General features: G+C 50.7%; 2 protein-coding genes across 6 annotated transcripts in view; one reads left to right on the top strand and one right to left on the bottom strand.

Annotated features, from left to right (window-relative positions):
* LOC122394307 (probable ascorbate-specific transmembrane electron transporter 1) overlaps positions 1 to 11989 on the bottom strand; it is a 30483-nt gene extending 18494 nt beyond the window's left edge. The window contains exon 1 of one of the 4 annotated variants that reach the window (XM_043391088.1): positions 11709 to 11989. In XM_043391088.1, the coding sequence (XP_043247023.1) occupies positions 11709 to 11713 (5 nt within the window). In that variant the 5' untranslated portion in view covers positions 11714 to 11989. The remainder of the gene's footprint in view (positions 1 to 11708) is intronic. The other 3 variants (XM_043391085.1, XM_043391084.1, XM_043391087.1) reach the window with 3 other exon arrangements.
* A 3449-nt stretch (positions 11990 to 15438) lies between these two features.
* Positions 15439 to 24661, top strand: LOC122394306 (cell division cycle protein 20 homolog). 2 transcript variants are annotated; one of them, XM_043391082.1, is made up of 11 exons: positions 15439 to 15457; positions 18756 to 18847; positions 20270 to 20392; positions 20649 to 20871; positions 21214 to 21467; positions 21915 to 22199; positions 22474 to 22609; positions 22901 to 23079; positions 23351 to 23532; positions 23769 to 23886; positions 24135 to 24661. In XM_043391082.1, exons 3-11 carry the CDS (start codon positions 20299 to 20301, stop codon positions 24314 to 24316), a joined length of 1653 nt encoding a protein of 550 aa, XP_043247017.1. In that variant the 5' UTR covers positions 15439 to 15457; positions 18756 to 18847; positions 20270 to 20298; the 3' UTR covers positions 24317 to 24661. The 2 variants fall into 2 exon arrangements, with proteins under 2 accessions (XP_043247017.1, XP_043247018.1); XM_043391083.1 differs by lacking the exons at positions 15439 to 15457; positions 18756 to 18847 and adding an exon at positions 18869 to 18902.
* Positions 24662 to 24765: the final 104 nt, after the last annotated feature.

Raw genomic sequence — 24765 nt, 5'->3', positions numbered from 1 at the left:
ATGATCTTTAGTGGTAATTTATTAGCTGACCAATCGTCGTTTTGAACGAAATTTCCTGTCAGACTAGTTCAGGGCACTGTTGTTCACTGTGCCAACATCATTCTTACATATTGCATCGCTTTTCTGCAAGATAAGCTAGCTTTTTGCAAGCAGCTGCAAGACGTAAAAAAAAATCATATCTAATTTTTTAATTAGACTTTTATAAAAATGTGATTTCGAGCAGCTAAAAATGAACGTTTATACTAGCCTCTGATTACTCATCTTTCGTTCCATATAGGTGCTTTGCTGCTTTTCCCTGCTACTTTTCGAGATATGCGCCAGTAAACCACGCGATGTAGGGGCAATTGTCACCTCGCCGCTCTACTGAAGGCCCGGCGCTCTTTAAAGCGCTGGAAGTTGTGAAAAACAAACGCGTATAATCTGAATAAAATATATGTCCCTTAGCTCAGAATTGAGCAACGCACAGAATGCTGTCAAAAATTTTGGGCCAAACTAAAAAAATTCAGTCATTATTAACCCCCAAACACAAGTCAGTGAAAATCAACAACAACTTGCTCTTTAGTTAGACTTCTTGAGAAATGTTATTTCGAGCCGCTAAAAATGACCATGCCATACAAACCACTAATCATCTTTCTGTCATGCCTTACTCGCAATTTTTCCTAATGCCTGCTACTCTTCGAGGTCACGTGACCTCACCATTAAAAGTAAATGGGGAAATAATGAAACTGTTGTTTTTGCACATGGAATGATCTCAAACTATCTCAAGCACACGGAATCGTGATTTCATGCACTCCTTGCAAGATCCGATGCTTTACTTTTGTATTTTTGACCTTCCGTGACGTCATTTATGACGTCACTAAGGTCATAGGAGTTTCTCGTCAATAACTCATGATCAAATTGAGCCAGCGACTCGGGAAAGCCACCAATGGACTCAGAAAGACCTCCCGAATCGAATGATATGCAATACGACTTCCTTCGATTAAGTTCGTGGCCTGATGGGCTCTGACCTGACCTTGACTCGAGGTCAACACCTTAAGTTGACCTCACCCGGACAAAAAGTATACCATTCGACGCGCCTGAGCCAGGCGAACACGATGGTGCCAAAATCGCTGCTCTGTGGCCATTTTTTGCGAAATTATTTACCAAAAACCAAACCCTACATTGGGCTTTTTGACTTCACCTCAGAGGTAATCGGTTGACCTGGGACCTTAAAATCGGGTATCAATCGTTCCGTCTTGAAACGGCGCACACGCTTGTTTTTTTTCCGCGAGGCTCTAGCTCCATTAGAGGCGAAACGAAGAAAAGGGGTCGTACCAACCCTCCCCCCTCGGCCGGCCGAGGGGGTGGGGGGTCCGACAATAGGTCCGGCGAGGGTTAAGCAGTCCCACTTCATTTTTAGTATGTTTGCTTGTCACTGAGATCAACAACTCAATCACAGATAATTTCTAGCACTTTTCCGGGCCCCCGGCCCAGTGTGCGCCAGTGGCCGTCACAGCCAGTACGGCCGTGACGCGTCACACCATAGTGACTCCAGCGTCACAGCTGCGTTCCGTGAGCCCGGTCAGCGAGTCGGCTCCCCCTTTAATGACGTCATTAGTGCGTGAGTAACCGGCGCGTGACTACCGGAAGCGGCTCCCCTACCCTGCCCTGTCGGTACCCCGGACAACTATCGGGCTCCGCGCACCCTGCCCGCTCCACCCACGTGAGCCAGGAGCCAGGAGCTACACATGGATGAGTCCACCCATGTGAGCCAGGAGCTACAAACATGTCCCTCCCGTCAACGCATTGTGCGTAGCCCGTGAAGCCACTGACCATGGGCGGGCCAGGGACGGTACACATATAGAACACATGTAGCCCAACGCCACTGCTCACTGTTCACCCAGCCACAATCACGCCGTCCGACAACAAAAGACCCCGCCACGGTCAACAGTCATGGTTGGGGTCGCGGTCCGCGGTCAACGGTCACAGCTCGCAGTCATGAGGCCGACGCAAGAGGTGCTGGTTAGCGGTTAAACGGTACGGCAGTTGTAGAAAGGACGGGGTTACGCATACGGCGGTCGGGTTGTGGGCGGGGTTACTACCATGGGTGGAGAACCTGCCCCGGCCACCCCGGCCGTGGCCGGGGTAACTTTCAGCCGACCCCGGCGCGGCCGGGGTAACTTTTTCCACTTTTGTAAATCCTAAAAGCTGTCTCCATACGAAAAAACTGCCATCTATAAAAGTGTCTCTCATTATTTTTATCCACCTTGAAAAGTTCTTGAAAATTTACTTTACTTTCATTTTGGAGCTTATGTTTTTAAGTCTTTTCATCGCGGAGCCCGACATGTTTCATCAAACAGAAGTAAATCATATTTAAGGGCCGTTATCGTAAGATGGCACGGCACTGTAATAACATCACAAGACAGGACGAGGGTAATATCAGTGAGATGGAAGGACGAGCTGCTGGGGCTCAAGGCTCCCCCAACTTGACCCGCGCCAGGGTGGTGGCCCTATCGTAACACGTTGAGTCGAGAGGTGGGCTTTTCACGCTCCTTCTAACTCGGCTACTGGGCTACGAGGCGAGAAGCGGAACGACGTTTGAAAGAGCGACAAACGTGATCAGAGAAATCTGGTCATGTTTTAGGCAAGCTCAATAATAAAATCACCATAGATCATCAAAAGCCAAATTTCTCTGATTTTAGCGTTCTCCGACAACTTTTCTCACAGTTCATGACATAACGGAGGTTAACCCGCGCCCGGCTGGGGGTCCTGGATTTCCACGCCCTGCTGGGGGGGGGGTGTTTGAACACCCCCCTTGTAACTCGGCTCCTGGGCCACGTAGCGATACGCGGAAGGCGGTGTTCGAAAGAGCGTCAAAAATAATGACGAAATCACTTCGGTCAATTTTTGGTCAGGTCAAAGGTCAGGTCACCAGAGGTCATTGAAGGCAAAATTTCGCCGATTTCCAGGTCGAATGTCGAAAATTTCCAAGAAGCCAACGCATAACTCGGGAACCAATAGAGCTACAGCGCCGCGGAAAAGCGCATTCGATAGCCCTATTAACGCCCTTTCTGAGTAATTCTCTCAGATTTGACCTAACGTCAACGGTTTTGCCTGCAGGGGGCAAAAACTGCAAAAATAGCCGATTTTTTCGGAAACAGTTTTTCTGCAATAACTTTTGACCCAAGCCCTGTATGAGCTTACTTTTACCGGCATCGTGTTCCTCTTGTCAAGACGCATCGAATGAACTATAACTTGACCTTGAAAGGTCAACTTGAAAATTTGACCTCAGGTCAAGGTCATGACCTGACCGGCAAGGGTCATGTTGCATATCAGTCGATCCGTATCGTCGAGCTGAACACATCTAAGGCGTTTTCATCGCTCTAGCATGCCTCTATCAAAAGTTATTTGCGAAAAACTGTTAGATACCATTCATGACCTAAGATGACCTCAGGGCATAAACAAGGGTCACGGACACCATTTTCATGTTCAGTGTATCTAAACCACTTGTAATTCGGTGTTTGGGATTGTTTATAATGTCTTGTCCAAAAGAGGCGCATTTCAATTTTCTCCCATTGACTTATAATGGGGAGGTCGCAAAATTGACCTGACCTTAGGTCATCGATATCGAAATTCTGAGATATACATTTTGTACATGCTATTGCTCTTGACAATCGCTAAAAGTTTCAAAGCGATCGGTCACTCGGTGTAGCTATGACAGACATTGAAACTTTTTATGAGGTGAGGTCACTTCAAGTGACCTGGTGACCTGACCTTGAATGACCTTGGTCTGATATTTTCACAACATGTGTAGAATTGATGTATGATAAGGCTGTACCAAAAACGGCGGCGCTCCGCGCCGCCGTTTTTGAGATATTCGCGAAAAACCACAAGGGGGGGTGTTCAAACACCCCCCCAGCAGGGCGCGGGTTAAACACTGCAAACAAAACATTCGATTACTCGTTTAAGCCTCGGTCGCGAATAATATTTCAGGTGCGAGCTCAAATCAATATTCAATAAGAGCCAAGAGGGTCAAAACGGTCAAATTTGACATTTTGTTTTGTGTGGGAAAGGTTGCAACTTCCACGGAATAAGTTTTGCAAAGGGCATGATTGCATTTTTAGCACGGTCATCCAGCAAATTTGACCTGATGACCTGACCTATAGCACTAGGTGACATGCGTCCGAAATTTTAAGTCGTGTTGCAAAATTGTTGTTACAATTACGAAATCCTCCGCACCTGCGTGCAGCAGTTTTCCCTAAAAACGTACAAGCGGCAGACATCCATTATTCTATGCCACAGAGTAGGGGTTTGTTGATAACCGTTGACAAATATTTGAGCATCATTGTCTTTCTGACTTTCGGTCGCCGGCCGGGGTAACTTTTTCAAACATTCTCCACCCGTGGTTACTACAGGTGTCAAGGTGAGGATCCGTTGTGAAATGGATCATCAGTACTTCAGGCGCTGCCGGATCATGTAACATATAGGGATCAACGATGCGTTGATCAGCCTGATAGCGATGGATTAGTATTGCTATTGAACGGTAGCGGCTTAAATTGCTAACGGATTAGGTATGTACTATGTAGGTATGTGTATAACTTTCAGTAGGTCAAGCACACAGGTTTGAACTTTGAGCGCCAACAAATCGTTATGCTGTTCTTCATTTCGGCTTTTATAATGTCGCTCACAACCAGCCATGCGAGAAGTTCAATGACCTGAAATTAATGCATTCAAAAATATTCGCCACTCCATAATGCAGTGTTTAGCACATCTTGCATACTACACGTGCCACGCCCGGATGGGCTGTCGTTGCGCATGCGTCCTGAATTTTCATGAATTTGATTCCGCAGATCGGTGCAAGCAAAACCGAAACCAAACGCTTTCAACTTTCCAGTAGCTTCGGGGTGCGACCTGCGGCATTGCGTTTATAACCGACTGCCTGTGTTTACATAAGTCCTGACGCCACATAGATGGCAAACTTCGCCATTTCTGCCCAGCATGATTCATGGACCCACCATGTTAGCTTACGCAACTTCGGAGCTCAGCAGAGGATCATGGTACCAAAATTTTGATTAAAGTGACCATCCCACCTTAACATTAGTTTTGAGTTGAGATGGCCAAATTGGTGGCCATGGCCTGCAAATACCGGTTTGGACACCCACAACATCGAAAAATGCTTTAATTCGGAGATATGGAATTTCAAACTTGCAGTTTTCGGATTCTAAGGGGCTAATGCATTGGGATGCCCCCTTTGAATTTGTGACGTCAGCGGTGATCTAACGATTTTAAAACCTTATACTAAAATCTTTGTGAAGCAGTGGTGGATATATGCTATTTGCGAGCAACATCTGCCGCGAACGCCGCATTTCCAAAATGAAGTCGCTGGGAACTGCGGAGATCCCAAAAAGTAAACAAAAGTAAAAGTCTAATATCTTGAAAACAGGTCAATACTTTTCGGTGAAATTTGGTAGATATTCGTTTTTGCTCTTTCTGAACCGAGCGACATCACTTTCATGCCAATTCATTAACTTTTTTGAATGTGGGAGGGTCCCTTTAATTTCTACACATACTAGAGATGTCAATCGGATACCAACTTTTTGGTATACCGATACCAAACCGATACCAACTTGGTATTTGGTATTTCAATCGTAATGTGTTTGGTATTTTGTTGGTATTATGAACCCTCACTAATGTATAAGAGGCCAAGAAATCGGTAAAAATTGGTATTTCCCTCATGTTCCAAAGTTGGTTTGGTTTCGGTATTTTCTCACGGTTATGTTTGGTATTTGGTTTGGTATCGGTATTCCGATTTTCGGTAATTGACATCACTAACACATACCGCGCATTATGAATGTCTACTACACGCGTATTCCTGCATTCTCAAGACCCGTGTCAGCTAGGCCTGACTGCTGACCGTCACAGGAGCGGCGACAACGTTCTAAACCGGTCAGATATCCTCCTAAAGGTCGTGCGCAGGACTCAGACCGTCATGACTGAGCCGAGTCCCCGCTCCGCAGAGTAGCAGCGCACGCCGCACGGTTTGCGGACCGCCGCTGGCGTCTGTTTGGGCGCACGGTCGCCGTTTCTGTCGCCTGTTTATAGCTGCACTCGGTGCGCGATAAACGCCGTCGCCGCCCCCGCCTGCGCCACCTCTGCCTCCGTTTTCCAAATCCCGATACGGGCTGGTCTGTCCCACGACCAAACTTGCCCGGCGCCCCGTGGATCGGGACCGGCTCATGTGACCGTCACAGCTAGCCCAGAGGCCAATCTCATGGAGGCTGCGTCACGTGCTGGAGCGATCAGGTAACACAGCTCGGTGGCGGCATTGGAAATAGAGAACCACTTCCTTCATGGCTCGCGGTCAGCTCCGCCGTTACCGCAGCCACAACCGGCGGCAAGGCAGGGTAGCTATAGTCGAGGACGCAGCCTCGGAAGTCCAGTTAGTCAGTGGACCGGATAAAATGACCGGCTGGGACGGCGGTGAGGGTCGGGGGTCAGAGGCGGTGAATTAGAAAGCCACTATCCCCTCGTGTGAGGCTAGGAGTGGTCTAAGTGAGTCGGAGTCATTAACACTCTGTTGAGAGGTCACTGGGGTGATTCAACGCTGCCATTTGTAGAACAAAATGCTGACATTATTTCACCTGCATCGTTCTTTGTCAATAAGTCATTAAGATACCAACACCTAACGAGCACAAGTACCACAGCTAGTACTTTGCAACTGAATAGTGTAGGAAGTGGTTGAAGTTTGTAAGTCGTCACTTTTCACAACAACAAAAGGTCGGTAGGTTTTTAAATTTTAACCCAATGACGTTACGTCCTACACTAACTAACCAGCTCAATCGGTTTCTTATCAAACCGACCCATCTTCCTGAACCAGCCACGTACGGAGAATAAAAATAGCCCATAAATGCCGTTCGATTTCGATCACAAGCCGCTTGGTGAGCATATGAAAGCGTTACTAACCATAGCACAAGTGCTATTAATTTGGCATAACAGTCCAATATCTTACAAGTATTTTGTTTGGGGCAGTGGAAGTGGAACTGAGCTAAGGGCTTACAGGGGCCGAATGACTAAATAGGAATCGCCGATGAACAGATTAAGGATCATGCTTACGCTACGGATTACAAGACTCCGGAGTATTAACTCCGAAATTATAAACAGATGTGGCGATGCCCGCCCACATCAACCTAATCGTAGAACACCTGCTGGCCTGCAGACGAACAAATCCACATCCACACACACCACATGTCAATCTGGGTCAGATCAACTAACCACCAGACCGCATGCACCATCTTGGACCGCATTTCGCCCACCTACCCGCACGCCACAGACCACACATTACCCCCACAACACTGCTAGCCCAACCTACATGCAGCCCACGAACCACGCAACCAGCCATCCCATGGTCCATTCGTACAAAGGTCTGCTTCCATCTGTGACGCTACGGCTCCAGACAGACAAACGGCCAGACCGACAGACAGACAGACAGACAGACAAACAGACAGACCGACATACAGATACAGAGTGCAGCCCCGCCGGCGCTCGCGGCACCAGTTTCTGCAGCCAGTATTTAGACTGGAGGCGGCACGGCTCGAAGGACATAAACGGACCGCAGACTGAGACCGTCTCACACCGCCACAAAGTCAGATAATCGGCTGTCCTGGGCGCTGCTTGCTGATGGGATTAGACAGAAAGGCATGGGCATGACGTCTATGTAAAATGGAATGAGCTTATTCGCTAATCGCGTTTGGATAAAGAGCCATGTTATCCTTCCCTGGGAATAAGGCATGCCGTTAATGTAAAATAAAATAGCCGAGGACTATAAGCGACCCACCCTTCCGACAAAACTCAGCTAAACGCTGCAGAATCAGTCATTGCTCGATGCTGCCCGGCGGACCAGCCGGCTGCTTCAGTGTCCAGTGATGGGCGCGCGCCGGGACATCGTCCTCGCCTACCAACACGGCTATCGTTCCATCGACTCCGAGCCACAGACACGAGCCTGGGACACCGCCGCCGCCGCTGTACGGTGGCCGGACCGCCCGGAGACGTCGCCAGGCGGTCACGAGGTCAACGGTCAATGATGACACGTATCGCGAGACTCCACGAAACGATGGTAGACCAGGCTCCGCCCACAGGTAAATGCTACATGGCAGGTCTACATAGTACCCGACTCACCGACCATCACAAACCGGGTCTATGCACGGGGTGGTACGAACAACGCTGTGAGGCTCACCACGGCATGAATCTGACATTCAGGCTCGGGTGCTGATCCTAAAAGCCGTGCAGATATCACAAAGCGCGGTATAAATCTGATTCCGAGCACAGAGCGCCATGGAGCCGGGCGCCGGGCACGGGAAGTTGCCAGGAGTGTAACGGGCCGAGCGCTGCAGCGGCACCGCGGCTACATAAACAATGGTGAGCGGGCGAACAGCCGGTCAAGTCGCACAGGACCGGCTGACGCAGCGACAGGCGCCGGGCCGGTCGCCAGTTCGCGGGAATTGCTTCGAGGCTGACAGCTTGCCACAAGGCCGGCGCAAGGCAGCCTAACGGCGGTCGCCGCGGCCGCTCGTGCAAGCAGTGCGCTGACCAGGGCGCGTCGCCCGGCACTGAGCGCCGGGCAGGTCAGCCGGGCGGTGCGGCTGACTGACCACGCCCAGCTCCGCTCTTTCCCCCATCGTGTGGAGGGGATTGCGGCGGGCGCTGAGGGCCCAGCGGTCACACAGGGGCGCCGCTGAGCCCCGCTGAGCCCCGCGGGCGCAGTGCACACCCGCAGACCGGCTCCGTCCAACTCCTGGCCCAAGGTCGGGCGCCGGCGGCGGCGCGGCGGAGGGAGGGACGCTGCGGCTGCTCCCGTGCTCCGCCGCTGCCGTATTCCGCGGCCCAGGTGCCGGTCGGTCCGCGCTGCGGCGCATACACCGCGCACGTATTATGTAATAAGCCTGTGGCTAGATGCGCAGCTCCTCTGAGCCAGTACGCGCAGACCTCTCTCTAGAACTATGGCATGGAGCCAGATCCCCGAATGAAATGCAAAACTGAAGCCCATTTTCGAAATGAAAATTTCGAGGAGTGCTGGAATAAGATCAGCTTTTCATGTCTTTTCCAATTTAGGATAAGACGAAACTGCTGGATACCTACACAGGTTTCGTCATGGCCTTGTTCCATAATTTCCGCGTCGTGTAAGGCTGACTTACTGAGTTGGAGCCCACAATCTCGCCCCGGAACAAACTGCCAGCGCCCTTATCCACGGCTGCTCGCTCACGGGTCCCGGCGGATGTGTTTACGCGCGCCGTGGTGGCATACCTGTGTGTTTTCACGCGAGTGCGAGTGGGCGGGGCTTCCTGTCCCATTGTTCTGCTGCAATCGCTCCCACTGTGCGTTTAGCTAGATAAATGCGCGGCTGAAAGATTGACTAGAGGGAGAGGGGCAAGGAGAGCGACTCGTCCAGACAAGGGTCTTATTTCCAACACTGTGCTGGAGAAACGGTAAACGTGAAAACTGAAAAGCATCTATTAGAGCCGCAGAAAGCTAAAAAAGCGGCACAGAAAGTATGAAATGTGCATTATGCAATGCCAACCACAGTTTATGGCCTATGTAAGTATTTGTTGCCAATTGGAACGGCATCAGCTCTGATCCTACTTCATGCAGGAATGCTGTTAAACAGAAACAGCCGGGTAGAAACCGGGAGGCAGGAGGCAGAGCCGCTTATGAGAGCTCAAAATTTCACCGGACGAGCGAGACTGCATTCGTAAACGCAGACTCTAAGTAAAATGCACCCGGGAGTGAAAACAGGATCAGGCCGCGGCCCCAGATTAGAGAAGACCAGAGTCCAGGGCAGACCACAATACAGACCAGAGCTGGAGCAGACCAGAGCCAGCTTAGACTAACTAGACGGACCAGAGCGCTCGTCAAAGACCAAAGCAGCATGCATCGGGGCACGGCTTTCATCTGAGTGGAATAAGGGCACTGGCCAGTCTGCTGGTCTGTGAGGGACAGTCTACTGTTCAGTGCGAGTCTGTGCGATTCTGCCAGTCTGTGAAGTTAGGCTTCGCTGCTCTGCATTATTGAGTTCGTTAGCCTGTTGACTTCGCTAGTCCCCGCAGGCATTTGTTGATGGTTCGTGAGGGTGAGGGATATTGCCGTGGTATTTCAGGTTAGTCGGTGGTGATCTTTCAGTGCAGCTGGTAGCTGGTAGCTGGTATTTTTGGCTTACGGGCCACCACAACGTCATGTATTTGGGCCCGGTTCTGTCGTCCGTCTTCGTTGTTGGTCCGTCCGTTGTCTTGCAGTGTCCGTCGTCTTCTTTGGCTCGTAAGGGTGGGGTGAGGGGTGGGTCAGGGTTCCTAGCTATCTCCTCCCAGGTAGCCGGATTGCCCCTTCTTTTTTTCTTTTTTGTGCTTTTTGTCTCTTTTTTTTTTGCCATTTTGCCATTCTGGGGTCTTTTATATTGATTGTCATTGTTTTGAATGTTCTTTTTTTTGGCTTTTTTTTCTTTTTGGCTTTTTCTTTTGGCTTTTTTGGCTTTTTGTCCTTGGCTCTAGGGGAGGAGATTTACAGGTCATTTATCAGCCCAGTGTTGTGTATGTAGTGGATGAGTAGTGTTGTTAGCTCGGGGTGTAAGTCCCCGAGCAGTGTTGTGAGTGTTAGTGGGATGTTGGCGTCTCTGCAGTATGTTTATATGTTTGTCCTGTGGTGTTGGTATTGTGGGCATGTGAGTAGCAGATGTTTGACAGTGATGAAAGTGTTGCAGGTGTTGCATTTTGGTCTCGGGCTTCTTGTGATGATGTAGTTGTGTGTGATAGTGGTGTGCTTTCAGTGCAGTCTGCTAGTGTTATATAAGTCTGTGCGACCAACTCTTCTTCCGGATTGGGATAGTATAGTGCACCCCTGATCTGTCACAACTGAGCTAATGACGACACACAGGGCCGTCGGCCGTCCGTCATTCTCCCGCGGCGCGTCACACGGGGTCACGTGCCAGGTCACGGGTCACACGGGCGTGCGAGCCTCCCAGGGCCCCCTACACACGACAGGATCACTGACCTGCCGACCTGCGAATTAGCAGAGCCAGAGTGGCGGAACAGATTTCGACATTAGACGGTCTGACCGCTGACGGACTTCGGGCGGTCTGGCAATTGATCAATGAGGATGGATAATTATTTTTCGACAAGGATACCTTCGCTTGATTGTAATTGATAGGGGTTTGGATTCAGATTGGCTTTGCCAGCACATTGGGCTTTGCCAGCACCGGAGGCTTGCACGCATTACGATTACGACCTTCGTGGAAACATGACATAGCTCCTTAGGATCCCACCCAGGACCATTTGCAATCACATTCCCCAGACAGAAAAGAATATGTTAACCTTGATGTTAACCATTAGGTTGTTATCCCGATCATTATGTAGGTAGCGTAGATCAAGATGGACCACTGACCAGCAGTTGGCGATGACGTGTTGGCCTTTGACGTTCACGATTCAAATGGCCGTCAGCAATTAGCAAGAATGTTGCAATGCCCGTCAGCGTTAACATGTGGCCGAAATTTCGCTTCGAAACAGGATTCCTGATGTCCTTCCAAGTTCCACTAGTCACCGTCTTTCATCCTTGCATGCTAATGGATCGCATGAACAGGAAAATGGAATGGCGACAACACCGGCATAGCGCAACGAATCGCGCCAACTCACAGAACAAAGAAAACGGCGCGAGCGAAGCAAACACCACTCGTCTCCTCCACTTACCCCATTCCTGATCGGTTACGGCCGTTGGAATCCAAGCTCCGTGAGGTTCGATGACAGCCAGCGGCGCCCGCAGGGTTCGCACAAGACAGTAACACCACTCCACAGCCGCGCGCAGCGCCGCCGCTCGAGTCGCAACTGGTCCGTCGGCGCGCAAGGCGCGAGCGGCGGCAGTCGCCCGCGGCAGTACCGCGCAGAGGCGACGCCAGGCGCCGGCCAGCGGGCGGCCGCTTCAAGGCCAAACGGCTCCCGCTCGGCTCGGCGAGCGCGCTGCATGGAATACCGACTGAGATTTGTCGACTTGTGCACTGAATACCAGCCAAATTGTTGTGGCTCCGCGAGGTGACCCGCCCTGTTTTGGTCGGATCCAACTTCCAAGGCCGTGTGGGTATGTCGATTGTCGGATCCAGCGTATTGTAGGCTTAGAGGCTAAGTATAATAAAACTTGACTGACAGACGGGTCGTCAAGTGCTTGCGTATTGCCTATGCTTCCCTATTGTGCCTATATTTGGGAGAGAGTAGAATTAGATCGAAAACGTAAATCTACAAGGGTCTCCTCCACTGTCTTTGAGTCCACGGATGGGGCCTCGGCCTGATGAGGGAGCCGCTAGACGTTACATCACGTACACATCGCTCATCGATAAACGGCTAGGACCGATTACTGAGAACAACGGAAGGCGAGATGGCAACACTATTATTGTTTCGTGTACGCAATTATTTAGCATTGTATTGTATTGTATTGTATTGTATTACCTTCATGGACAATCCACGCGGGGCGTGGCGATTACAGTCCAGAGTCTGAGTCGGGCACAAACACAAACATGCGGGGACAAGAAACACAGGCATACAGATTCAATCGCTGGACATTCGCTCTCTCTCTATATACAAACGGACGATTCAAGACAGCACACCGCACACGGATGTCGCACCACCTTCCCCTGACACGGGTCATCGTCGGGCGGTCGCCATCGCCGGACAGACTGCAGCCTTGGCCGCACGGGCGAATGGGGCGGGGCGCTGTTCGATGACACCGGGAGGCAGACTGTTTAGTAGCGCCGCGGCCCGGTAGCCGAATCGTCGCTTGCCAGTCTCGAGCCGCGAGCGTGGAAGGTGGAAAAGGTGGTCCTGTCGAGTGGACCTCTCTCGCGCGTCACTGTTATTCGTGAAGATGGCAGCTAGTGCTTCGGGCTCGCCGTTGCTTATTATTTTCTGCGCAGTTACCATGGTTTTAACATCGGCCATAGCTTTCGGAGGCATCCATCCGAGTGAATCGAGGAGGCCAGAGACGTGATCGAATTTCCGGCGGCCGAATATGACCCGTGCTGCAAAGTTTAGAATTTTTTGAAGTCGGTCGAAGTTTTTCTGGGAGCCATTTCCATATACAGTGAGGCAGTACTGGACGCGCGAGATGACGAGTGCAGTCACGATCGTTTTGAGGATACCGTCTGGGAGGCAGTGTCGTGCGTGGGAGAGGCCGATCAGTACGCCCATGCAGCGACGGCTCAGCTCGGCCACGTGTGCTTCCCAGGTGAGTGCGCCGTCGAATACAACACCCAGGTTTCCCACCTGCGCGCACGGCAGGAGCTCAGCGTCACGGAAAGAGATTTTGAAGCGAGGCAGGTTACGTAGGTTTTGTCGGCTACCGAATACCATCAGTTGAGTTTTAGAAGCGTTGACTTTCAGGGCGTGTGCGCAGAACCATGCGTTAAGTGACTCTAGCGATGCCTCCATGCGCGAGATGAGACTCCTGATGTCGTTGCGTGGGCCGCTCACCAATATCTGGGTGTCGTCTGCGTACTGATAAGCGGTGGCGTCTCCGGCAAATAGTGAGAGGTCGTTGGAGAATATAGTGAAGAGGAGGGGACCCAAAGCCGAACCCTGGAAAACTCCTACGGTGTTTGGGAGCGGTCGAGAGGTTATCTTGCGGCCGGTTTTGTCTTTCAGGGATACATTCTGCGTGTGTCCCTGAAGATAAGCGGAAAACCAGGAGGTCTCAATACCGTAGATTTGGAGCTTTTTGACAAGGAGTTCATGGTCAATGACGTCAAAACATTTGCTAAGGTCTATGAGGCATAGCATTGAGATCTCACCCCTATCGGTGGCGGCAAGGATGCTATCTGTGACTGACAGCAGTGCAGTCTCAGTGGAGTGTCGGGGGCGGAATCCGTGTTGGGTAGACGAAAGAAGGTGGTTATGGGTGAGATAGTGATAGAGCTGCTGATGGATTACACGCTCGATGATTTTCATGATTACGGGAACTAGGGAGATCGGTCTGAAATTGCTGGGGTCAGATGGGTTGCCCGACTTGAAGATCGGTTGAACGATAGAGTGTTTCCAGGGGTCAGGAATGTTGTATTGTATACGGCACGCCATGGCCAGAGCGAGCAAGATCACAAAGGTGGTACGGTGGTCCAGGGTCCTATACCTATTATACATGGCCAAGCTTCGGCCAAGCTTAAGCCAAGCTTCATGCGCTGATTTATGCGACTTTAAGTCTTGAGATGAGTCAATCCAAGCCGTTCCGTCGTTTCTATCCTCAGGATCGTCAAATCCTTCTCCTCCACATCTCAAGACCCCCTGTTCCGGGCTGGATCCGAGCAACTTTATTCTACATTGGTATGCTTCACCCGGCACCCGCCCCCAGGAGCGGGCCCATGGCCGGGTACGGGGGCCCGCGCTGTGTGATCGTGCTCGCCAGCGATGCTGGCTGGCGTCAGCTGGGCTGGCCTGTCCTCTTGATGGGTTGCATGGGATGCCCGCCCAGACAAGTGTCTCCTCCTATTCCTATCTTCCTTCCGGCTTTGAAACGATCTCGTCTCGTCGGACCGAAACAGCCTTATCCAACATATGTACAAACAAAACAATGCGTCAATGACTTGAACGGTAAAACTGTTTTGTTTTTGCATAGCATAGCTCCTTGAGACAAGCAGCATTCATCACGACTCAACAATGTCGATAAATTCATGAATTTGCTGTGCAAGTTTTGTTGGAAGATGTGCTTGTCGGCAGGGGTGGAGATCTGTCAAAATTTCAGGAGGGTTCGAGGCCGGGCAGATGGAGGCGGGCTGGATGCAGTACCATTGACTTACATAGCAGTAATTCGTTTTCAGGGGGGGGGGGGGGTCCTGACCCCCCGACCCCCGAGATCTCCACCTCTGCTTGTCGGCAGATCTTCGCCTTTTTTGTTGGGACTTGGGAGCCAAGCTCTTGGCCCAAAAAGACTCGACCATTGCAGAGCTATCGCTATGGGATGATAGCGTAGGGCGCAGGCATTGGGTGATCGCCAGGTGCCGGCCCAGAGGAAGAGCGTGAGGGATGCTAATGGGCTTATCTTAGGGATGACGATGATGAATGGATTTTTACCTACAGGACCTTTGCATCATGTATGCATTTTTTCTGCAAGTTTTAGTGATAGTTCAACAGTTAAGTGATCGAGTCAACTATTTATAGAGATAGTAATGGGCTCCCAGTTTTGTGAGTCGTGAAGATACTAAATAATTATATGCTGCATTGAAGGATTCAAACGAAATTATGCACCTAAAGAAAGTAGAAAAATGATTTTGATATGAATGATAAATGCAAACTGAGCAACAAGAGCGATTATCTTGTAGAAAGTAATCAAAGTAAGAAGTACATTTTCTTTCCATCCCATTACTATTTTAAATGGAAGAAGGCTAAAAAAAGCCAAAATAGCGCACCTTAGACATTCCCCGCGCACTGCCTTCGGCGTTTGGAGAACGCCAGCGAATTTCGGGCTCTGGTATTAACTGGATAATTCGCCAGCTGACGCCGTATGGTGGCGCTAGTGGAGCAGCACCATATGACGTCAGCAGAAAACACCGTGAGCAGCTATGAAATGGGAACGAGCACCACGGAAATATCGAAAGGTGATGGACATGTACTGACTTTGGTCATTCAAGTACCACCAACACCATACAAAAACCATATAATATTATCAAGACTGATTCTGGAATCGATTTGTTCGGGTATTTAAAACACACAAAAAATGTTTGTTACCGAATTCTGAAACAGTATAAGGATATTCTTGTTCCTTACTTTTGCCTTGTGGAGTACTTTTACTTGCTTTCTAGTGCGCCCATCACTATCTTGAAATCTGGATTGCAACGCTGTAGGAAAACTTTATTTCATTTGTCATTTCTTCCACTTTTGAGCAGTGATAATTTATTTGGGTTTATACATTCAATAATGAAGACGGCTCCTAACTTTTTAGGGATCTGCAGTGGCTCTGAGAGTAAAATCAGATATTTTCTAGAAACTTGAGGCCACTATTTTCTTATATGCTAGATAATATACAAATATTGACATGTAAAGAATGATACGGGTGTATAATTCTGCATAAATATCAATTCAAAGTATTTAAATTTTTCAAGAACCTTTTTAATTCTTCCATAATGACTTCTTTCAATACAAGCTGGAAGCAATTTCAATCAATAAAGCAGCACAAGGCAGTACATTGAGCTACAATGATCCATAACCAATCGGCACCTGCAATTTGATTGATCTTCGAGATGTACCCTGCCTGTTTCCTGACTTTCCCTTTTCGTTGTACTGGGTGAAGTGAATATTCTGTGAATATTCTTCTGACAGTCAGTTTTTAATCCTACATTATGTTGTCAATCAGATTTAATTGGTTCAAAAACCGTCGTAGTCCGTCTCATTCGCAGTCTACATCTCCACATGCGCACCCATACATGCTCAAAATTTTCACTACGTATGTACTATGTACCCTGCAGCGTATCCTGATGAAAAATGTTTTGTTGAAATCAGAGACACTTCCCAAGGTAGGCCATAGTACATGGCCATATATTTAAGTCAAAACAGATAAACAGATAAACACAATTCCAATCATCAAGTCAACCAGCATCGACAATCTGCACATAAGTTCTAAACCTATTGTAAGACTACTTTGTATTCAAACTTTGTATTGCAGAAGGGTGGAAGCTGCATGGAATTATGCGACAATTTCAGCGTGCATCCACGCTCGAAAGAGCAGGGTTAATTGTAACAATGTCAATACCATAATAACGTAATTGTAGGTGTTGTGATTCGGTTGTCTCTTGTCTGTGCTGGCCATTGCGCGGGCGGTCCAGCGGCGGAACTCGGCTTCGCCGCCGTGGCGCGCTGGCAGTTGCTTCTTCTTCTTCTTCTGCATCCCATTGCCAACCCGCTCAGGGGGGCGGCGGCGCAGGCGGGTCGAGCGGCGGCTCGGTCCGCCCAACATCCTCGATGAAGGTGACGACCTTCGTCGCCGGGCCGCCGAGGACGTCGACCAGGCGAGGGTCGACACCCCAGCGGCGGCGGCGGGCCGCCTCATAGGCCGGACAATCGGTCAGTAGGTGCGCCGCGCGGTCGGGCTCCCCGCACGCGGGGCATTCGTCGTCGGCTTCCGGGCCAATCTTGTGGAGCGTGTCACGGGTCAGCGGTGATGTGCCGGTCCTCAGCTGGGACAGCGTCACCGACCCCAGCGCGCCAGGGAGTCGTGGCCAGGCGTGGGGTCCGGGTGCGGGTGGGCAGCGGTTGCCCTCTGTCGCGACAGCTCCCGGACATGGCGCGTGACGGCGGCCCGCGCACTCGACAGGTCGATCGGTGCGCTGTCTTGGTCGCCCGCCGTGGCCTCGCCAGCCAGGAGGTCGGCGGTTTCGTTGCCGTCCAGCCCGGCATGGCCTGGCACCCACTGGAGCACCGTCTCGGTGCCGTTCTCGGTGAGGGTGCTCAGCACTCAGCAGCCTCCACACCTCGGCGGCCAGGGCCATGGTCTGGTTAGCTGGGCCGCGGCCAAGTAGTTGGAGCCCAGACCTTGAGTCGGTGAGGAGGCGGACCGACTTGGTCGATGCCAACTCCCCGTCCTCCAGGCCGGCCACAGCCGCGAACGCCTCGCGCATGGCGGTCAGTTCTGCTCTTAGGCTGGAGCAGACCGCCCCTGCAGGAGCGCGCACGGTCTCTTCTCTGTTGAGGTGGTGGAACTGGATCAGCGCCTGCGCCGCCCTGTTCCGTCCGCCGCGAGCCGAGCCGTCCGACCAGATAGTGACGTCCGGGTGCGGGAGCTCTGCAATGGCTCGCAGGGCAGCTTCCCTGCGGACTGCAGGCGGGTCCGACCGGCGGGTGGCCACGGGCAGGTCCACCCTGAAGGTGATGCCGCTGCGGTGGCCCAGCCATGGCGGGTCGCAGCTGTAGAACGCCGAACCTGTAACACAATAGAATTGCAATTGTAACAAAGACCTGCATGGTCAGCACACATCTGTCATCTGCAGTGACTGTCATCCCAAGTTGGTATGAATTGGCACAAAGTTGGGTCATGGTAGCACTAGCAGACGTAGCACAAGCTGTTGTGATATGCCATACCGTAGGACTAGGTCGTAGGTTGTAAATTTTAGGTTTAAGGCTGTAGGTTGTAGGTCAGGTTAGGTAAGGTTTGGTTAGAAAGACCCATTCTCGTGCATCGGGCAGCTTGTGCTACATCTACCTTACCAATACCCAATTTGGATTCCCAAAATTGATGGCAAACAGGCTTTTTGTATAACAAGTGTGGTTAATTGTTCTAATCCCCGCTGCAATGTGAGGGTAACTGCTTTTCTACAATCACAAAATTTGAATTCATATAGGTAGGTGTTTACATGTTCAGAAAATGATACAAAATATGACACGATTATAGCTGCAACTGGATAATGGATACCAACCTCAACTAAAAGTTTCTGCAGCCTTATAACCTAACAAATGACTAAATTGCCAAAATAAATCCCTTAGTACAATAGCTTGACTCTAAAAAATAACAGAAATTTTGCATGCAGACCCTCTGAAATGGAGGGTTTATGAAAAGTAACAAAAATAAACATTCACCAATATCAATATGTTGTTATAAATTTCATATGTAGCATAAGCGCCAATACTGCCTTCATTTACAATGTTGCTACTGTTTTCCACTCACAAACGCTGCCCTCCGTGGACAGCAGCAGCAGCAGTGAAACGTCACCCGTGGTGTGACATCATCACCCATGACGTAATGGAAATCCAGTTGTTACCAAGGCCCCGAATTTCAGTGTATGTGATGAATTTGATATTTTATTGATTAAGCGGAGATACTCAGGACTGAAAATAATCAAATTAGAAAGAGGTTTTAAAAGGTGACTACTGACTATCGAATTGCTTCTAGCGTTTTTCTAGCGCTGACCTAATGTGGTTAGAGACCAAGTCAAAGTGCTTTTTAAAAATCAAACCCTTTGTTGTAATGAATTTTTCCTTTGAAAGTCATTTTGGTTCAAAGCGAAGATGGTATATGATGCTTATTTAGAATTAAATGAATTGGGTTGATTCTTATTTTTTGTATTTGTTCTTGCAACTCAAAGTCAAATTGAAATAATGAATGAATCATAGAGACTTCACTGTGTTCTCAGTCTGGGCCCTGTTTCACTGGTATTCCATTCCTGGCTATTCCATTTCGCGAGCTGACGTCACACTTCTGGTAGTGTTGGAGAGCTTGTTGACTGGAGAGCTTATTGGAGAGCTTGTTGATGTCTCCATGGAAACCCAATTTGACACGTGTGACGTGTAGGTAATAGCAGCATGCTGCTATCACCGTTGAAACAAGGCCCTGGACTCTGCAGGGTGTCTACGAGGGTATGAGCTAGATACCTGTATGTCTTATTTGCCATGCCACACTAACCAAAACAGAACTGTCAATTTCACTGCATAGACAGAAAGATAGCCATAGACCTTGTCTCCTTTCTGTCTCCTTGCATAGGCAGAAAAATCCTTGCATGAACTAACACCAGGTAACTGTACCCGGTGTCCATATACTAACAACACTAACATGTGAATCCTTTTCCAACCATCCCTGTTTGACAGTGCCTTTGAGCAGTCATGACTCCTTTTCCAACCATCTCACAAGTCACAAATGACTGTTTTGAAATGTTAAACTAACATGACTGGATGGATGAATACCTACATTAATGATGTGACTCTGGACAAGCAATGCAAAACAAATGCATTGCATTACATTATATTTAGGGATAATGACATGACGTGTGACCTGACCATGTCCTTAATTTTGTACTTTTATTATTATCTGTCTATTTATTGTTTGATTGCCTTTTTTATTTAAGATGATTGGATGGTTTGGGAAGTGGGAACCAGGAATCTGGTGCCAGAAAATGCTTAGTTGTTCCACCCCTTCTTTAATTTTGTGGGTACTTGTTAGTATTTTGTGTTAGCACAATCTTACATGATACATCAATTTAAATTGTTTTAATATTTGCAACATTAGTGGTTCTTGCATTACGTACAACATTAGTGATAGGTACAAGACACTACCAATATTGTTTTTGTACAGAACCAAGATGGTCAAGATTTTCTTTTAAATTGTTGAGCAAATTTATAAACTAGTAATTAAGCACTGAGGATCTGGTGTTGAGGTTTTTAGTTAACAGGTCTGTTGCCAAGTCTTCTGAGCATACATTAATGAACATAGCTAACAAAGCCCTTTAGGAAACCCAACAGGTGAGTTAAACAGGTGAGTTTATTTAAAGTTTTGCTTGTTACTCTTCCAGAGGCATTCTGTGGAATATTCTAGCCCAATATGGAGAACAAGTTCCCAACTCAGAGATGGCAAAGGAAGGCAATGGAGCAGGGAGTGCAAAAACTCAATGTTCCTAAAGATATCAATACCTCAGGTGAGTGCAGCACAACTGTCTAGTTTTTTAGGCTCTCATGACTAAGTGACTCGGTGATTCTGACACACTGGATATGATTAAGTTTAGTGGTTATGTTTTGCATCAATTAGAGTATCATAAGTACTTCTAACTGCCAATAGTTCCTACTTAACTATAAGCTGAGCTCAGCCATTTGTACCAACTACCATCACTATCTATGCAGTCTGCTCAGTCTGTTGTGTCGTGAGTACTGTCAAACCACCTTTCATCCCATCAGGATTCGGTCTGAACCTCTCGAATCTCTCGCTGAACACTCCGGGCCTGTCTGGCGGCTCCAACAAGTCGTCTCCGGGACGGTGCCGGACTCCGGGCAAGCGCAGCAGTCCGGCCCGCAGTGCCGGCACTCCGGGCCACAACACCACCGACGGCGCGCTGACGTTGCGCCCCGGCGGACGGACTCCCACCCGGGCGGCCCCCAAAACGCCCAACGGCGGCGACAGGTGGGTGCTGGGAGACCGAGACCGGGCAGGCCAGAAACGGCGACGGAGGGGAGGGGCTGAGTTTCGGGTAATGCTGATTCTTGGTGTTGGGTGGTTCGCTCTGCATTTGAACCATGTTTCTGCATAGGTTTTGGGTTGCAAAGCATTGATTGCATAGCATGCCGGCTCGCACGGTACAAATAACAAAGGTAACCATTTTGATTGTTTGGGAGCGTCGGTACCCCAGCAACCTGCTCTCTCGTGAACACCATGGACAGGCTCAGTTCGTTGTGTATTCGGTGACCACCAGTCTGGCAGACACCGCCGCGCCGGCACCGCTCTAACAGCCCTCCTCCCTCCCAGGTTCATTCCCTGTCGCGGCACGACTGACATGGAGAACAGCTATCACTCGCTGGTGCGCGCGGGCAGCGGCGGCAGCGCCGACACCACGGCCTCGGCCAGCTTCTCGGCCACGGGCAGCCCGACGGAGGGGTCGGCCACCGCGGCGCCGGCCACCGCCGACCAGCAGCAGGCGCTCGCCGAGACGCTGAATAACGGCGTACCGCGTGACACGCGCATCCTCTCGTTCCGCGCCAAGGCGCCGCAGCCGTCGGACAGTGAGTAGTGGGGAGGAGGGGGGGGGGGACCGGGACGCTGGCTCATCAGATCGTGTTGAATAGTAAGGATATAGTGGGGATTTCATTTTTACACAGGCTCAAATATAAGTGGCATGATATTGCGGGAATGCGAGTTTGCAGATCGATCAGTTGGTATTACAAGACATTCAACGTAATTGGCTAACGTATCATATCAAGATATCATAGCTGATATCAAGTTGTGAACATTATTATGTTCTTTCATCATGAGGAATGTGAAGGAATTATTATCGTTACTCGATTTCAGTTGGCTCTCCCGTCACCGCCGCTCATTTTTTCCACTAGTAGTGTACTGCTGCCGACTCCTTCACGCTCTCAGCCGCTTCATAGTCTCCGCTGCAGGCTCCCACCACCGGGTGTCATCCGTCTGACGCTCTGTCCCTCTGTCCCTCTCCTCTCTCCACACAGGCTACGCCAACGGTCTGCGCGTGCTGTACAGCGCCAGCCGCTCCTCGGCGCCGCGCGCACCATCCACACGCTTCATCCCATCGGCGCCGGATAAGATTCTGGACGCGCCCGACCTACTCGACGACTACTACCTGCACCTTCTCGACTGGAGCTCCTCCAACCAACTGGCCGTGGCGCTCGGTAGCTCTGTGTATGTGTGGAACGCTGCCGACGGTACCATCGCCAGCCTGACCCAGATGGAGAGCCAGGAGGACTACATCTGCTCACTCTCCTGGGCAAAAGAAGGTACGGCATAGCGGCGGCGGAGGCCCGTTCGTGTTCTCGCTCAGTGCGAGATAAAAGCTGGTCTATACTTAGAGAGATATTGGTCTGTGTTAGGTCCGTCGCTGTTCGCTAAACGCTATTCAATTGTAAATGACGATCTCGACAGGCTTTTCGACGAACTTCTCATGCTTTCTCCTAGCCCCCGCTCAGTTGCTTGCTCTGTGCGGCCGTTGCTATTTTTCTGAGCACTATAATTGTGTGGTGCGTGGTTTTTGACTGGTTTGTCCTCCGCCAGGCTCGTTTCTGGCCGTGGGGGACAGCACGGGCGCCGTTCAGCTGTGGGACGTGGCACGACAGAAACGGCTGCGGGTGATGGCCGGCCACGAGGCGCGCGTCTCCACACTCTCCTGGAACAACCACATCATATCCAGGTCAGTGACATGGCCCGGTGCGTCCCTGTGTTATATGTGAGGCCCAGCGAGTCTCCAGCTCAGTCAGTGACACACTTCGTCTCCAGGGTAGATGTGTGACTCGTGCATCGCTCCTTAAGTTGAGAATATCCTTTACTGTCACACTGCTGATACCCTGTCGACGTCCATGACTCCGCCACACCTGTTTATTGTCATCATCTTGTTACGCTGTTACAGTGCCCTCTTCCCATTCCGTCTTCAACTCACTGCACTGTGTGTCTGTTGACTCACCACTCCTTCTGCGTGTTCCAGCGGCTCTCGAAGCGGAGCCATCCACAACCACGACGTGCGCGTGCCCAACCACCACGTGGGCACGCTGGCGGGCCACGTGCAGGAGGTTTGCGGCCTGCGCTGGTCCGACGAGGGCCGCCTGCTGGCCTCTGGCGGAAACGACAACCAACTGCTTGTCTGGGACGCCGCCGCCGGCATTGGTGAGAGGGGAAGAGGGGGAAGGAGGCAGATACAGACGTCAGACAGACAGACTGACTGACGCCGACGTCCCTATCTGACACCGATGTGCCCTGTCTCGACGTCTAACCAGAGTGAAGCTAACCATGTCTGAATCGGTGGTCTCTTGTCTCACTGTCTGACCTCAGCGTACCCCCAATCTGACCGGATGTCAGACCCTCTGTGATGTATCCCATGTCTAGCCCTCTGTCTAACCCGCTGTTTCACCCGCGGTCTCACGCGGTGCTTCCGCAGGCGACGCGAACAGCGAGCCACTGCACACCCTGAACGCCCACCAGGCGGCCGTGAAGGCGGTCTCCTGGTGCCCCTGGAGCCCGCACCTGCTGGCCTCCGGCGGCGGAACGGCCGACCGCTCGATTCGCTTCTGGAACGCCTCCACGGGTCAGCTGCTGAACACCACCACCACAAACTCACAGGTGAGAGGACGCCGATCCTTGGTGAGAGGATGGGACATTGGGACGTGCATAAATCTTTAGTGAGAGGGATGGGACGTGCTCGAATCTTTGGTGAGAGGGATGGGACTGGCTGGGGTGTAACGGACAACACAAAGCTGACAGATAGGGAACTTGTTTACAGAACGTTTTCGTACTTGGAATGTGTTTGCTCTATTTTCTGAGCGCGATATGACCGATCCCCGCTCTCCCTTTGCCAGGTGTGCTCTCTGGTGTGGTCCGCTGAGTTCAAGGAGATCATGTCCGGTCACGGCTTCAGCTACAACCAGCTCACCATCTGGAAGTACCCGCAGATGACCAAAGTGATCGACCTCACAGGTAAGGATATGTGTGCATTGTGTGCTGAAGCAGTCTTGATCCGGGAAGACGGAGTACGTCCACGGGACTGGGGGGCTGTGTGACGGGCCACCTGTTGCGGCGTTAATGGAGCTCAAGGGCGCCGCGTCGACCACTAAGATCATTTTGCGCCGAAGAGTCTTGGGATATTTTGTGGCTGATGTGTGACGGTCGTGACTGTGTGTGACGATCGCCGTGACCGTGACGTGGTGTGTCTCCCTGTGTTACAGGTCACGAGTCTCGGGTACTGGAGCTGACCGTATCGCCCGACGGCTCCACGGTGGCCAGCGCCGCCGCCGACGAAACGATCCGACTGTGGAAGTGCTGGCAGTCCGATAAGAGTAAGAAGGCCAAGGCCTCTACCACGAAGACCAACCCCAGCGCCCTGCAGCTGCGAGGCGGTATTCGATGAGAGCCGCGCGCCACGATTTAGGCTGTGCACGCGTGTATGCCCTGTATAATAAAATCACAGGCGGACCTTGGACCTCGACTCGGTAATCACGACGAACTGAGCGAAGAGGGTCAAGTGGTGGATGGCGTATTGTGGATAACTGAGGGCCCGGGCTGTCGTCCGGGTTAACAAGACATTCGTACGATATTGTCCCGCCGCGACCAGCCCTCGACTGTTCCGGAATGTGGTGGCTGTTTTTTACTGACGCCCCCGGCGTCCTGCAGTGTGTACATAATCTGACGATTGTACTGTGCTCTTCAACTCAATCTGTCGCCTGATTTACAAATAAATGAAACTTGATACAGATATTTGAAACAGGGGTGGATATTTGTGCCGAGTTGGGGTAGCACGAGCTTTCCCAGTTCCACGCCGGCTTGGCTTTGGAGCCGCAGCAGACGGCGGAGGTCAAG

This window comes from Amphibalanus amphitrite, unplaced genomic scaffold (assembly GCF_019059575.1).
Source record: "Amphibalanus amphitrite isolate SeventyFive unplaced genomic scaffold, NRLGWU_Aamphi_draft 000584F_arrow, whole genome shotgun sequence".
Lineage (NCBI taxonomy): Eukaryota > Metazoa > Arthropoda > Thecostraca > Balanomorpha > Balanidae > Amphibalanus > Amphibalanus amphitrite.
Note: the sequence above shows the minus strand (reverse complement) of the source record. Positions and strands in the feature narration are given on the sequence as shown.